This window comes from Mastomys coucha, unplaced genomic scaffold, assembly GCF_008632895.1.
Source record: "Mastomys coucha isolate ucsf_1 unplaced genomic scaffold, UCSF_Mcou_1 pScaffold13, whole genome shotgun sequence".
Classification (NCBI taxonomy): domain Eukaryota; kingdom Metazoa; phylum Chordata; class Mammalia; order Rodentia; family Muridae; genus Mastomys; species Mastomys coucha.
Genome location: NW_022196895.1, coordinates 84837897 through 84854620, shown reverse-complemented (window position 1 = coordinate 84854620; position 16724 = coordinate 84837897). Strand labels below are relative to the sequence as shown.

Sequence of the window (16724 nt, the reverse complement as noted above, 5' to 3'; positions counted from 1 at the left end):
CCTGTTGCTAAGCTCAGCAAGCAATCATCCTAGGTAGGGCTAGCCCCAGTAAAATTGCCATATTGCACGTGTCTTAATGAAGTTTGAATGTTAAATAAAATTGTATATTCACTTTAAAAAAAAAAGAATTTGAGAGATGAAAAGTTAAAGGTTTGAGTGAGTATTTCAACAACCTCAAAGTCCAAACTTCCCTCTTCGCTAACACTTTTACAATTACTGATCATGCAAAAGCCAAACCAATCACAGAAATGCTTCCTGGAATATTGAGTCAGCTTGGAGCTGACAGCTTAACAAGCCTTAGAAAGTTGGCTGAACAGTTCCCATGAAAAACACCCAAACCGAAAGACATCGATGAAGAAGAGGATGACGTTCCAGATCTTGTAGAAAATTTTGATGAAGCATCGAGTACAGGGTCCCCAGTGAAGGAGTTAGAGAAAGGACCAATGGAGCTGAGGGGTTTGCAGCACCTTAGGACGAACAACAATATGATCTAACTAGTACCCTCAGAGTTCCCAGGCTCTCAACCACCAACCAAGGACTGCACATGGAGGGGTCTGATTGTTCTGGCAGCATGTGTACAGTAGAGGATTGCAAATTTGATCATCAATAGGAGGAGAGGACCTTGGCCCTGTGAAGGTTCTGTGCCCCAGCGTAGGGGAATGCCAGGGCAAATAAGTGGGAGAGGGTGGGGTGGCAGGCATGGGGAGGGGAGAGTCAACAGGGGTTTGTTTTTGTTGTTTTTGTTTGTTTCTTTGTTTTCTGGAGGGGAAACTGGGAAAGGAGAAATTTACATGTGAATAAAGAAAATATCTAATAAAAAAAAAAGAAAGAATAATGAAGGTAACTAAAATCCTCTGGGTTTTGGAAGCTGGTATGGACTAGATTTAACAGTCAGCTCTGTTGTTCCAAAGTTTTACAGACACAGAGAATAGCACCTGTTATTATGAATATTTTGTATATCAGTGATACTGTTCGCTCAGCAGTCCTCAGTCATTTGATTTTGCATTTTGCACTTCTTTTCAGGAGCCATCTTGCCAGAAGCTATTCTTTTGGTCAAAATATAAGTATTTGTACAGTTCGAGGGTGGTCTTTGTTTTTTGGGGGAGAACTTTTGGTGTGTATGTATATGTATGTGTGTGGATATGTGTGTACACAGTGGACAGCAGATTGGATAACAGTTATATCTATCCTATTCCTTTCCCAATAGAAATAAAGCAAATCTTTACATTAAAAGAAAATTTAAAGGTTTGCTAATTGACTCTGTGTGTGTGTGTGTGTGTGTGTGTGTGTGTGTGTGTGTGTGTGTGTGTGTGTGTTCAGGAAAAGAGGAAAAGACATGGATTAGGATTCTACTCAAACCACATGAAAGCAGAGAATCACCAAGCAGAGAGCAATGCTACTCTGAAAACTCGTGACCACTATTGGGAAGATCACAAATACGAGATCTTTGTGTCAGTTCTTATTTCTAAATTGAGAGGATGAGTGTGTGATAGGATACTGTAACTTAGCTGTTTTGGGCTCCCAGAAATCTTGGCAGATTCCATTAAAACACCATAGCCTTGGCTTCTACCGCAACATTAGGGAATCCTCATCAACTGTGGAAGTTGTGGTCTTCTCTGCCTCATGGTTCCATTAGGAGCTCAATAAGTCATATTCCATTCAAGTCAGAATCCTTAGTTTGCATTCAGCAGTAATCATCTGAGGCAGTAGAGTTAGACCCTGTGGCCCATGAACCAAATCCAGCCCACAATTTCTATAAATGTTAGCTGGATCACAGCCCTTCTCATCTGTTTAATTGTATGTGGCTATCTTTTGTGCTATAGTCTTCACTGGAAACATTTGCCAACCTTCTCATACTACAAAATTTCTTTAGATAGCAGACACTTGTTATGTTCACCTCACTCAACCTTTCCTAAGAGGAGGAAGGCTAAGTGTGATAGCTCAGGCACTTATAAAACAATGTCGGTTTTCTCATCTTAGGAATTTTATTATAATAAAACATTTTTTTCATGAAGACACAGACAAAAGTATTTAAATGGCACCATTTACCAAATCTATGCCCATCACTTAAATCACAGGCTTCCATGACATTCAAGCAATGACAGCTGTTTCCAGTAGTGTCCCTGCCCTGTATTATCTACTTGTACCATGGGCTTATTTTGTGAAACGTCAGCTCAGCCACAGCCAATATTTTCTTAGCATATACTGATTGAAGTACTGGGTTCCATAGACCTCTTTCATACAAGTATGTTTTCTATTTTTGCCATGTTCCCTTACTTCCCTCCTTTCCAGCACTATCTCTTTCCTCTCCTCCCCTCCCCCAAAATAAACAAAAATAAACAAACAAACAAACAAAAACCACCTTTGCTAGACAGTACCATTTTTAATTTCACGCCACATGTACAGACATGAATTTATAGTTTTACATAAAATCTGGGGTCCAATCTTTCTTTATAAAAAGGCTACTTACCTTGATGCTCTTTGGCTGTAACTCTTGTTGCAGACAGGTGGATTGCTTAGCACTTCCTAGCCTCTGGCTAGCACAGGGAGCTTGCCTCTTTCTGGGAATCAACTCTTCCCTGTAGTTGAGCTTTTCTTTCCACCACAGCCTCTTCGAGCAGCCACTGATACCAAGCACTGTTTCATAAAGCAGGGTTTCCGGAAGTCAAGAAGTCTTCTGCGTCTAGAAGCAACTTTACTGTTTCATACTCATACTCATTCTAAACTCAGAGAGTTCCAAGCCTGTATGCACTTTTCATACTTGATTCTAACTCCAAATTGAAACTAAATGCACATTTTTAAAATTTGAAGTTCATTTATTTCTTTTCATTTCCCCATTTCCTCCTGTCAACCAAAGAAATGTACCTTCAGAAGTATCTACAATTCAGGAAGCTTTATTATCTTAGGCCTTATCTAAACATGCTTCTAGCTCTCTCTCTCTCTCTCTCTCTCTCTCTCTCTCTCTCTCTCTCTCTCTCTCTCTCTCTCTCTCTCTCTCTCTCTCTCTCTCTCTTCCTCCCTCCCTCCCTCCCTCTCTCTCTCCCTCTCTCTCTCTCTCTCTCTTTCTCTCTCTTTTCTTTTTCTCTCTCTTTCTCTCTCCTTCTCTATCTGTCTGTCTGTCTGTCTCTCTCTGTCTCTCTGTCTCTCTGTCTCTATCTCTATCTCTCTCCCTCTCTCTCTCTGTCATACACACACATACACACACACACACACACACACACACACACACACATACACACACACACACACACACATGCAAAATCTCATCTTTGCCATATGGCACTCCCCCATCCCCAAAACACAGAGGTCTGAGGACATGGCTCAGTTGTTGAAGGGCTAATACTACATACATAAAGATCTGAGTTCTACCTGCAGCACCTAAGTCAACAGCAGGGTGCAAAAATACAAACCTGCTTTAGCAGCATTTGGGAATAAAAACCAAGAGCATCCCTGGAGCTTTCTGGCCAGTGAAGATCCTAGCTCAAAAAGTAAGGTAGGAAGTGATTAAGGAAGATACCTGATATTAACCTTTAGCCTGTATACACACTAACACACACACACATAAAGGAGTACAAATTGATGCCACCAAAGATCAGTCCCTATATATTAGGCAAAATCTTTCTGATAACCTTGTCATGTATTCACTGAAGCATATAGCATATTCTTTTGTGATTGCTTTTCTTATACTAGTCTTAGTTTTTGAATTAAAATATAATTACTTTATTCCTTCCTTTTCTGTTGTACCTCCAACCTGTCCTGTCCACTCCTTCCAGTCTCTTATGTGCCCTCTCTTTCCCTCTCAAATTGATGGTCTCCTTTTTATCATTGCTATTTATCAATATATATCAATATATATGTATACAACTTGCTGAGTCCATTTAGAGTTACTTGTGTATATATGATTTCAGGGCTGACAACTTTGTATTATATAATAAATTAGGGGCTCATTCTTGGAAGAGTATAATTCTCCTTCTCTAAAAAGTGGTAAGTTGTCTGTTATTCTTTGTGAAACTCCATGATATTTCCCCTTTCATGTTAACATGTGTAAAAATATTATTATTGTTCAGATCCTTTTTAGGCAGCCATATCACTGAAGTATCATGAGTATACCTTCCCTGTCCTATCTAGAACACACAATCTCACAACAGACTTCCTGGTCCTCTGGCTCTTAAAATTTTTCCACTCTCTCTTCTGTGATGTTCCTTGAGTCTTAGCTGCAGGAGTTGTGCTATAGACTTTTAATTGGAATGAGGATCTTCACAATCCATTAAGCTCTACAATGGTCATTCTTATAAATAGAAGCTTCTTTCACTGGGAGTTAGATACACCATCTGTATCTAAGCATAAGTTTTAGAATGCAGTTAAGAATTATGATGGTCAAGTAAAGTGATGATTCTCTTTTAAAATCCATGACCTCATTAGCCCTTGGTAGTTATCTAGGTTTCCAGAACTAGGAATTTTCCTCCTATTGAGTGGGTCTGTAGTCTAGTGAGACAGCTGTTGGCTATCATTAAGATAAGAGTGCCACTGTTACAACTTGAGGAACATATTCTAAGTCTCAGGAACACCAAAGGATAACAATTTTATCTGTTGTTTGATTAACTAGATTATGATGTCCCCCTTGCTGGTCAAGTCAACTTGAAAGATGTGGCTGATGCCTGAGGTCATCATGGAAATACTAGGAAAGCAGGACTACTGCTTTCCTAATACTAGGAAAGCAAGTTGTCAAATGAGAAATTATAAGCCAAACAGCCTTATACATTATCATGACTCGGGGTACAAGGCTAGCCTTGGCTACTAGGCTAACTGTATGCCTGAAAACATGGAAATGAAGTTTCCTGAATCCCATCAGTTCTTTAAATATCTCACTGTCCTGGGGAAATAAACTTTACTCTAAAGCCCTTTTTACTCAAATCAACTTTTTCCAATTTCATGTCTCACAAGTATTCTAATTCTAAGCTTCCATTCAGATATAAATAATATTTTATATTTTAAAGACCATGATCTATTAAAGGTAAGTCTTTGCACACAAGAGTCATTGTCCTTGATTTCTCTCAATACTCTTCATTCCAGCAGGTCTCAGATCAGACATCCTTCATAAAATTCTCTCCTTTCTGGAGAGGGGTCTCCAAAATCAGGTTTCAGTATTCCTCCTGTGTTCTTCTTGCAACCTTGGAAGGTATATACTGAAGCATATTGTGATTGCTTTTCTTATTCTAGTCTAATAAATCCTTTCAAGGTGGGTGTAATGCTACACGCCTGTGATCTCAGCACCGAGGAGCTAGTAAGAAGAGGATCACTTGTTCAAGTCACATGCAGCTACATAATGAGTTCAAGACTAGCCACAAAGTATCAAAATTAATGAACAACAGAATGAGATACATTAAGTTTTGTCCATTGCTCTTTTCATATCACCTGGCACCTGGGTTGGGGTATAACCAACACTTGTTGAATTCGGATGATGCAATAACTTCTGCTCCTTAGGTCTTATAACACATATCCACAAACTACTTATAATCTGTATTCCATTTTGTTTCCAGTACATAGATGTTCTTCTCCCCCAACTCTCCATTTCCCCAATGAATAAGAAAAAAATCAACCAAAAACATCCTATAACCTAAGTATACTGATTTTACATTATAAATCTTGTGTTCTTATATTAGACCAAATAATCCTCAAAATGGTTCAGTGGGCTCTGAATTGAATCTCCGACATTGGCTAAAATAGTCATTATCTACATATATGATTCTAAGAGCTTTTAGAATGAGAGCAAGCTATAATAAAAACTAACTTATATCTGTAGGGTTTTTTCTACTCCCTATCTCATTCAATCTTAGATTAATAAGAGTAATTTTTAACAAATTATTATATCTTTTTCACTCACTTCTTATATCTGTTTCCATAGCAAACACACACACACACACACACACACACACACAGATACACACACTTGTGTGCACCATTATTATCATCATCATTATCTTCATCATCACTCTCATGATAATTGTATCCTATAGCAAGATTATTATTATTGCTGCCATAGACAGAACCAAGACAGGTACTTTTTCTTGATGGAATTGTAGTGGTTTTATGCATTGTGGGTAGAGCTTTTGGTGATGTTATATAACCTTTACAAGGTGGAGCCTTGCTAGAGGAAATGTATCTCTGCTGGGGGGAGGGGTGTGCTTTGAACATTTATAGCCTTGTCCCACTTCCCATTCTCTCTGAGTGTTTGTGTGTGTGTCTCTGTCTTTCTGTCTCTGTCTCTCTCTCTATGTTTCTCTGTGTCTATTTCTGTTTCTGTCTCTCTGTCTGTGTGTCTGTCTGACTGACTGTCTGTCTTTCTCTCTTTCTCTGTCTCTCTCTCACACCCTATCTCTCTTTCTCTGTCTCTCTCACACCCTGTCTGTCTCTGTCTCTGTCTCTGTCTGTCTCTCACCCTGTCTCTCCCTCTCCCTGTCTCTGTCTCTCTCTGTCTCTCTGTCTCTCTCTGTCTCTCTATCTCTCTTTTACTCTCTCTGTCTTTCTCTTTCTCTGCCTGTATGTAATTGACCAGTTTCCTAATACTACCTCCCTGCCATTTTTGCTTCTGTCCCTTGAAACTGAAAACTAAAATAAACCCCTTCTTCCCTAAGTTGCTGTTGGTCATGATGGTTTTTTCCTTTCAAAGTAATAGGAATATAAGTAATAACCATTAATAACAGCTTTGCCAGCTGATTCTTAAAGAAATGCAGGGACAATATGGAGCAGAAACTGAAGGAAAGGCAGTCCAGTGATCAGGCCAACTTGGGATCCATCCAATAGGCAAGAACCAAACCCTGACACTATTACTGATGTTGTATTGTACTTGTAGACAGGAGCCTAGCATGGCTGTCCTTTGAGAGGCTCTGAGTTGAGAAGCTGAGCTGTTGAGAGGCTCAACAGCTGACTGAGACAGATGCAGAGACTCATAGCCAAGCATTGGACTAAGGTCAGGGACCTCTAGGGAAGAGTTAGGGGACAGATTGAAGGAACTGAAGGAGGCACCAACTCCATAAAAAGATTAACAGTATCAACTAACCCAAACCTGAGAGCTCCTAGAGACTAAGCAACCAAGCAAAGAGCATACACAGGCTATTCCAAGGCGCCCAGCACTTATGTAGCAGAGGACTGCCTTATCTGGCCTCTGTGAGAGAGGATACACCTAATCCTGTAGAGACTTGATGCCCAGGGTGTGGGGATAGCCAGGGTGGGGTTTGCCCTCTCAGAGAGAAAGGGTTGGGTCTGGGGGAGGAACTCTGAAAGGGAGGATGAGAAGGGGGACAACATTCGAGATGTAAATAAATAAAAAATTAATTTAAAAGAGAATTTTAAAAGTTTGTACAAAAAGCTTAACAATTATCTTTATATACTTGTCAAAAGAATGCAAAAACCCAGTGATGAGGGTCCTAGAAGTGTATAATTATTCTCCCCAACATAAAGCTATACACTTTCAATCAACAAATAGAATAAATATAAGACTGCCATGTGATCAGTAATCAATCAGGAAGCAGACAATCAAATCAGCCTGAGACTGATGAAGCTGCCCCACTCTCATTGTTATCCCCAGAAAAAAGGAATAAAGATAACAAGACAAGAAAAACAGTCAAGAAGAATGAAGATTGGTCGCCACTGACAGATTACTCCAGTATTTCTGTGAACCCTTACAAAAGGCATTTTTTATCATTTTATCTTTGGTGTTATTATCTGTTGGCTGAAGTAAGAAACACAGTTACAAAAAAATCACATCACTAGAAGCACCACATACATTAACTACTTTTTGTCTCTTTCCTGTAAGTTTCCAGGGTACCACACATTGTTCTAACAAAGTGTAAGAGATGGGAAATAAAGTATTTATCTCATTTTTCACATACACATTGCACCTCACAGTAATCTAAATTTATCCTTACAGAAAAATTGAACTGCTATATAGAAAAACATTCATTGCAGATATATGTTGTCTTTTCATAATGTGTGATAAAACAATCAACAAGATTAATCATTAATATTGATAAAAACTAAAACCACAGAATGAATGATGACTAGGAAGCTTTACAATAAGAGGAACTGCTGACTTGGCATTGCATACGCCCTCTGACCAACTTCCCTAAAAAAAAAGTTCAAACAATCATTAGGGGCTTTCTAATATGGCTCAGGAGGAAGAAAATAGTGCCATTTAGAAAGTCATATTTCCTGTGGGCCTTAGCCTGAGTTCAGCTAAGTCTGAAAAAGTAGCAAACATTGTAGACAACAAACAAGCAGCGAAGAAAGCACTCTCTTGCAAAGGGTAGACATGTACTAAGGAACAAATGGCCTACACTCCTCAATAAGATGCTGATGATTATGAGCCCTATAAGAAAATATTATTAATACTGAAAATTCCAAAGATCATTTGATGATTTTAAGCAGCCTCATAAGAACACACAACAATTTTTAAATTTCTCTCATGATAAAAAAAATTTATTATACACTAAAAATAAGCTTGATAAGAAGATAGAAGACTTTCAGTTACATTACAAAATAAAGAATGGCCACAACCCCTGCCAATGTTTAACATATTTTGAAATTTTAACTTAATATAATGATAACGTTTAAAGGAAGTGAAACTATAAATCTTAAAAATTATTCAAAATTTAATATTTGTGCATGTCATATCCAAATGAACAATAAAATTTGATAAGATAGATGCATATAAGCATGTGTTACAATAAAATGTTCCTGAAGGCTTATTAAGAATTAAAATACCCACGATACAACTCACAGGCCATATGAAGCTTAAAAATAAGGAACACCAAAGTGTAGATGCTTCAGTCCTACTGAGAAGGGGAAAGAAAATAATCACAAGATGTAGAGGGAGGGCGCTGGCCCTGGGAGGAGAGAGGAGGAGAAGGATCAGGTATGGGAAGAGAAAGGAAAGAAGTACAGAGGGTCAGTAAAATGAATAGAAATATGTAGCAGTGAGGCATGGGGAACTGGGGATAGCCACTAGAAAGTGCCAGATGCCAGGGAAGCAAGAGGTTCCCAGGACCCAATGAGGATGACATTAGTTGAAATACCCAACAAAGGGGAGATAGAACCTGTAGAGACCATATCCAGATAGGCACTGCCCCCAGTTGAGAGATAAGAGCACTTACCCATCTCAAAATTTTTAACCCAAAATTGTTTCTGTCTAAAGGAAATGCAGGGACAAAATATGGAGCAGAGACTAGAGGAAAGGTTCCAAAGACCACCTCACCTAGGGATCCATTCCATCTACAGACACCAAACCCCCACACTATTGTTGATGCCAAGAAGTGCTTGCTCACAAGAGCCTGGTACAGCTGTCCCTGGAGAGGCTCTCCTAGCATCTGACTAAGACAGATTGAGGTACTTACAGCCAACCATAGGACTGAGGCAGAGGATCCCAATGGAAGAGTTAGGGAAAGGAATAAAGGAGCTGAAGGGGATTGTAACCCCATAGGAAGAAGAACAATATCAACTAACCAGAACACCATCCCCTACCCTCCGCTACGAGCTTTCTGGAACTAAACCACCAATCAAAGTGTATACATGGAGGAACCCATGAATCCAGCTGCTTATGTAGCAGATTGCCTTATCTGACATCAATGAGAGGGGAGGCTCTTGGTTCTGTGGAGGCTTGATGTCCCAGAGTAGGGGGATACTAGAACAGTGAGGCAGGAGAGGTGAAGGAGCACCTTCAGAGAGGCAAAAGGGAGGAGAGTGGGACAGAGGATTATGGAGGGGAGACTGGGACTGGGGACAACATTTAAAATATAAATAAATAAATAAGAATTAGAGAGATTTGTAAATTCTACCAAAGAAATGTTTTGAAATTTTGAATTAGTTAAGCCATGTGTGAATGAAGCTATTCCTCTATTTAAGACATGATTTGGGACTATATCAAAATTATACTGTATAACTTACCTGAAATCCCAGAAACTCTTACATTTTTGATTATAGCTGAGACCATGAGAAGTGGTCAGTCAAGGGTACTGGTCCTTAGTACTTGTGTGGTGTGTGTCTATAAATGGTCACAGAATGGAAATAGTCTTGGTTTGCTAGAGCTCTGTTTAAATGAGTTTATCATGGCATGCTTGTTAAAAGGAGAAAAGAGCAGGGAATCTCACACTGCCACATATGAAAGTATGTTATAAAGCTGCAATGACTGTTATATTCTGTAATAATCAGACTTCAGGCCAGTCCCACAACACCCAGAGGAAGTTCCACTCCCAGGAGCTCTGACACTCTCAGGATTAGAGGAAAGGAGGACATAACATCTATCCCAACACCGGGGGTAACTGGGACCAGCGGGACCAGGCACACAGGAACTCTGCCAACAGAATGGCTCGGGTTCCTTCCAGTCTCTCTGGGCTGATGTCCTGAGCAGACCTTGGCCCCAGGCTCCACAGTCAGTCCACACAACACCTAGAGGAAGCTGCTGCACTCTCAGGTGCTCTAACAAGCCCAGGGTCACAACATCCCAGAATCACAGGATCCCAGAGACAGCTTGACTCTGAGGAGTTCTGACACAACCAGGATCACAGGAAAGACTGACTGCAGTCAGATTTAGCAAGGGTAGGTAGCAGTAGAGATAACCAGATGGCAGGGGGCAAGCATAAGAAAATAAACAGCACAAACCAAGGTTACTTAGCATCATCAGAACCCAATTCTCCCACCATAGCAAGTCCTGGACACACCATCACACCGGAAAAGCGAGATTCGGATCTAAAATCACTTATCATGGTGATGATACAGGACCTTAAGAGAGACATAAATACCACCCTCAAAGAAATATAGGAGAACACAGGTAAAGAGCTAGAAGCTCTTAAAGAGGAAACACAAAAATCCCTTAAAGAGCTACAGGAAAACACAATCAAATAGGTGAAGGAAATGAGCAAAATCATCCAGAATCTAAAAATGGAAATAGAAACAATAATCAGAAAGAGAGACAACCCTGGAGAAACAAAGCCTAGGAAAGAAATCAGGAGTCATAGATGCAAGCATCACCAACAGAATACAAAAGATAGAAGAGAGAATCTCAGGGGTAGAAGGCATCATAGATAACATTGACACAACAGTCAAAGAAAATACAAAAAGCAAAAAGCTCCTAACCCAGAACATCCAGGAAATCCAGGATGCAATGAGAAGACCAAACCTAAGGATAATAGGTATAGAAGAGAGTAAAGACTCCCAATGTAATGGGCCTGTAAATATCTTCAACAAAATTATAGAAGAAAACTTCCCTAACCTAAAGAAAGAGATGCCTATGAACATACAAGAAGCCTATAGAACTCCAAATAGACTGGATCAGAAAAGAAATTCTTCCCATCACATAATAATAAAAACACCAAATGCACTAAACAAAGAAAGAATTTTAAAAGCAGTAAGGAAAAAAAAAGCAAGTAACATATAAAGGCAGGCCTATCAGAATTACGCCAGACTTCTCACCAGAGACTATGAAAGCTAGAAGATCCTGGGCAGATGTCATACAGACCCTACAAGAACACAAATGCCTGCCCAGACTACTATACCCAACAAAACTCTCAATTACCATTGATGGAGAATACAAGATATTCCATGACAAAACAAAATTTACACAATATCTTCCCACAAATCCAGCCCTACAAAGGATAGCAAATGGAAAACATCAACATAAGGAGCAAAACTACACCCTAGAAGAAGCAAGAAAGTAATCTTTCAACAAATCCACGCAAATCTAATTCCACCTCTTAGAACAAAAACAACAGGAAGTGACAATTACTTTTTCTTAATAACTTAATATGAAAATTAATATTACCAACATATCCTAATCGATTGAAATCCAATAATATGAGGAATTAGAAATTTGTTGATTGTCATCCAATGGTCTCTCTAATTTGGTAATTGGAGAAATAGGTCCAATATTGTACAATCTATATACACTTTCAGCTTGTTTGTTTGTGACAGTGTTTGGCTGTGTACAACATAAGTGTCTTGAAATCTTGCTTTCCTATCTCAGCCTCTCTATTAATAGTATTGTTTATTTCATGTTTTTACACTATACTATGGTTTTCAGAACAGCTTATATACTTCAAAAAGTAATTTACATACCCAAGGGAGACATAGACAATTAACTTGGGAGGTGGCTTGTAGGAAAGAGAACAACAAAGAGTGAGACTGAATGCTTTGCTTGACATTTGTAGCTCTTTGAGGTCTTTATAAGTTACTCTTTCTCTGAGATGAATGCTTTTCCAAATCATCACAGTCAATGAACCAGATTCTTACCCACACCTAATGTCTGTGCCACCCACCAAACAGAACCGTTGTTCATTGAAACAGTTGGTGAATGACTTTATGGATAGATTCTCTTAATACACACAACATTTCATAAATGAATGTAACCTGTTCTCTGTGGTCTGAGAATAAAGTCATTCACTCAAGTCAAATAGTTTTGACCATAGCAGGAAGTCTGTATCCAAAAATCGAGCCTACAATTCATTTCTTGGTGCAACAGAACTATCAACTCTCAGCTTAGCTACGATGGAAGTAAAATCCTTTGGTGATGTGAGGGTCTTGAAGTACAGTCTTATTACAGTGAAATCCAATGTGTAAAAATTGTTCTTATTTTGGGCTTGTACCACAGTAAGAGCCAAGATTTTAAACTCTACTAAATACAAAACAAACAAAGAAACAAAAAGACTTTATATTTATGTTTATTTAAGAACTAGTAGTGATGTATTATTTTGAAATATACAGTTAATATGTTTGGAGTTATTTAAAATTTATATTTAAAAAAGTATGTATTTTCAGTATTGCTGTACACAAGCATCTACATAATACTGTTAAATTGATTGTTGTTTTATATCAAACAACTTTTATAATACTCATTTTTATTGTTATAATATTTTATAAATTTTAAGGATATGACAAAAAAGGTATTGTAGGTATTGAAGAGGGGGTCTCTGGGAGGAGTGGGGGTACAAAAGGGAAACAAGAGTGTGATTTAATTCTATTTACTTAAAATATGTTTTTAAATGTTAGCAAATTCAGATAAATTGAAATCATGTAATTTTTCTCATCATAATGCAATAAAAGTTTTAAAAAATCAGACTTCAAAAATAGGCTTGAAGAATTGTAAATTTTCAGTACATAAGAATGACATTTTAATTCAGTAGAAAGAACTGGTGTTCTAACCATACTCAGGAAGTTGACTTGCCGTTTGGAAAAAGGTAAGCCAGGTTTCACCCTTATCACCATGAATGCCTGTCATTCCTCAGCAGCAAAATCTGTAAGCACCTATCTCAATTGGAATATCTCCTCTGCCAGATTAGTTTACAGTTGGAACAGGATGTAAATGCAACCTAATATCTTTATTTCATGGAACTTGGATCAAATGCTAGAATTTGTAGCAAGAAAGAAATAGGGACATTGAGGCCAGGACTGGGGAGGCTACAGCTCCAGGTAGGCTTCAGGGCTTTCTCATTTTCTACAGCAGGAGTCATCCCTTTCCCCATGCAGGCACTGGCAGGCAGTGGCAAACAGCAATGTCTGGGACTGTGGTGGTGGTGGAGGGGGGACTACTATGCAATATGTTCATCTGGTACAGTGGGAATGTTGTTGCGAGCTGAGTTGCATTAAACAAGTCACAGATGTCTCCATTGCCCATTTATCTTGAGACATATACAATATCCTGCATCCTTTCTTACCAGTTTTTATATGTATGGGGTTCACATGAGCATGTGGGTGCACAGTCACATGTATGTGCTTGCCCAGGGAGGCTTGAAGTTAACATCAGGTATCTTCATTGGCAGTTCTATATTTTATTTATTGAGACACAATTTCCTTTGAATCCAGAACTCTCCAAGTTAGATTAGTTTAACTATCCAGCTTGCTCAAGATCCTTATCACTCCCTTATAAGTGCTAGCAATAGAGGCAGCAACCATACCTGCCTGGCTTTTAGCAGAGATCTAGGAATATGAACATCACTCTCTCTCGCCAGTCTTTTATCCAGAGTCATCTCCTGAATTGTTGCATGCCTTCTTTTAAAAACACTTTTTAAAGTATAGCTACATATAAGCAGTGTAAGTATTTTTAATGTATATAACTTCAGAGACAAGAATATAGTGCTCTGGTGAAAGTCTCATCAAGGTCAATGTCATAAATGTACATAGTCCCTCCAAAGATTTCATTCACATCTCCATCCTTTAAAAATTATTAAATTCATTTAATTACTGGTAGTAAATTCAAAATCATATGTGCCCTCAGGAAATGTTAACATATATTAAAGTACTGATAACCATGCTCCCTGGGCTACACAGAACTCCAAAACATACTCAAATTCTATGGTAAAGATTATCCTTTAGTATAGATGGTATACTAAAGTCTTATAATATATTGCTTCATTGTGGGTTAGATGGACTTAATTCTAAATATTTCAGCTGAAAACTCTGGCTAGTAAATTCACCATTAATTTCGAGTTCATTCAAAATTAATAGTGAGAAAAAGGGTCTTTAAAATTGGAGGCTCTCTTTAACACCTAGGGATGAAGATAGGTTTGGTTTGAGACAGATCTATCTGTTCATCAATTTATCTACTAACTATCTATTTATCTATCTCTAACTTTTCCTCCTCCTTCATATATATAATACAGACAGACAGACAGACAAACATAATACATATACATATATATGTATATGTATATATGTATATGTATATATATATATATATATATATATATACAGATGTGTGTATCCATACACTCTTTCTATACTGTAACTTACATCTTTTCTAAGCCATTCTTAACATATATCACCAAAGCTCCAAAGCTAGGAAAAATGTAACAGCTTCTTTTCCTATTAATAACTTAGAACCCTAGAATGTCAAGAATTCAAGAAGTAAAAGAAAAAGCACATGAGAATCTGAATGGAAAGGAATAAAGAAAATGTATGAGAGGGAAGAATAATATTTTTAAACTATTGGTTATAAAATTACCCAAAACTACCAATTAAAAAAAAAGATAAGGATGTGAAAGATCAAAAATATTATTATCATGAGCTGTAAACAATTAAAACAATTATAAGCTAACTTTTGTTTGATTAGGTGTGTAAACAGAGACAAAAATGATGGTGATGGTCTGTATTAATAAGAGTGAATGCAAATATTTATGTGGTAGAAGTCAACTTATACACATCAAAACTTTCTGTATATTTATAGAGATAAATAAAACTTGTAATAGATACCCTCAGACCCAGCAAAATCACCTCAAAAGATGTTTCCTAAAACAGATAAACTTAGCCAAGCAGTGGTGGCACACACCACTTGGGAGGCAGAGGCAAGTGGATTTTTGAGTTTGAGGCTAGCCTGATCTACAGAGTAAGTTCCAGGACAGTCAGAGCCACACAGAGAAACTCTGTCTTGAAAAAACAGACAAACAAAAGAACCCAGGTGAACTTAGCAAAGCTAGCAAAGATATTTATCTAAAATGTGTAAATATTTATTACAATGGGTACTGTTAATGAGAACTGGTCATAAATGTATAACCCATCTCCTGTGGATGGGCTGTGTGCATTGTGATAAATGCACTCAGGAGACTGTTTTGCTCTGCAATGATTACATAGATCTATATTTAGACATGTAAGACATCTGCAATATGCTGAGCGAAGAGGTTTAATTCATTTTGCATAGTCACATAGAAAAGAAATAGAGACCACTAAGCTTTATGAACCTCATATAGTCCCATAAACATGAAATAGAGACCACCACAGAAAGCAGATGAGAGCCCATGCTCTCCTCCTCACCTGTCTTCAACATTGCCAGGGCCTATGTCTCTGCATCCATGCTGCCCTTGCCAGTGTCCTTTCCTTCCTCTTCTGTTCTTCACCTTTGTTGGGGTGGTTGTCTTAAGGTTTCCAGGAAATGTATTCTTGCAAGTGCATTAACAGGAATCTAAAACATAAGTGCAAGACCTAGACAAATGCTAAGGATTTGGGGGATAGTTTCCTGAGAAAGAAACAGGAAGGAGCAGTCAGCTCATCTGTACTGATAGACAGGGGCTTTCTGATAGGCAGTATCTCTTCCCTTCAGTGCCTCCTGATACTGCTCCTCTGCCATCCTCTGTATTCCACATTGCCCTGTGCTGCCACCATTTGATAACACTCAGCTCTCTGTTGTGGTTACAAGTAAGAGAAAGCCATTGTCATCCCAGAAGCAAGAGTATGTGCTGCACAGTGACTTGGTTTCAAACCTTCATGCCTGTGTGAACAGCCATGGTACTTCCAGTCTTTCACCCATTGAGGAAGCCTAGATCCTTGCCCAGCTACAATGGCACTCTCTTCCAGGAAGGCTGAAGTTTCCAGGAAGACAGACAGCATCTCTGGAACTTTAGATCAGGCATTTTCCTTCCTTGGTAGAATCCAGTGAGGATTCTAAATGCCACAAAGTCATTTTTCATCCTATACTTTCAATATTGATAAATTTGGGTTGTTGGAAGAAATCTCTGTTGCCTACAATGGTAGAAAAATCTATGTACTTAAGTTATATCCTTCCTTCCCTCCTTCCTTTCCTTTCTCTCGCTCCTCTCTCTTCTACTATCTATCTGTCTATCTATCTATCTATCTATCTATCTATCTATCTATCTATCTATCTGTCTGTCTGTCTATCTATCATCTTTCTATCTTGCCTTTCATTTTCAAAAGTATCTTGGTTTGGATAATAAATTTTATACTCA

At 38.3% G+C, this 16724-nt stretch overlaps 1 protein-coding gene across 6 annotated transcripts in view; it reads right to left on the bottom strand.

Moving 5' to 3' along the window:
• Nucleotides 1-15964, bottom strand: part of Cd226 (CD226 molecule) — a 98251-nt gene extending 82287 nt beyond the window's left edge. For 3 of the 6 annotated variants that reach the window (XM_031366223.1, XM_031366228.1, XM_031366227.1), the window contains exons 1-2: nt 15796-15964; nt 2471-2637 (exon numbers count right to left, since the gene is read on the bottom strand). Coding sequence is in view for 2 of the 6 variants with exons in the window: in XM_031366226.1 (XP_031222086.1) it covers nt 15796-15808 (13 nt within the window). In the remaining 4 variants the exon portion in view is untranslated. Of the gene's footprint in view, nt 1-2470; nt 2864-15795 lie in introns of those variants that run through there. The other 3 variants (XM_031366226.1, XM_031366231.1, XM_031366224.1) reach the window with 2 other exon arrangements.
• Nucleotides 15965-16724: the final 760 nt, after the last annotated feature.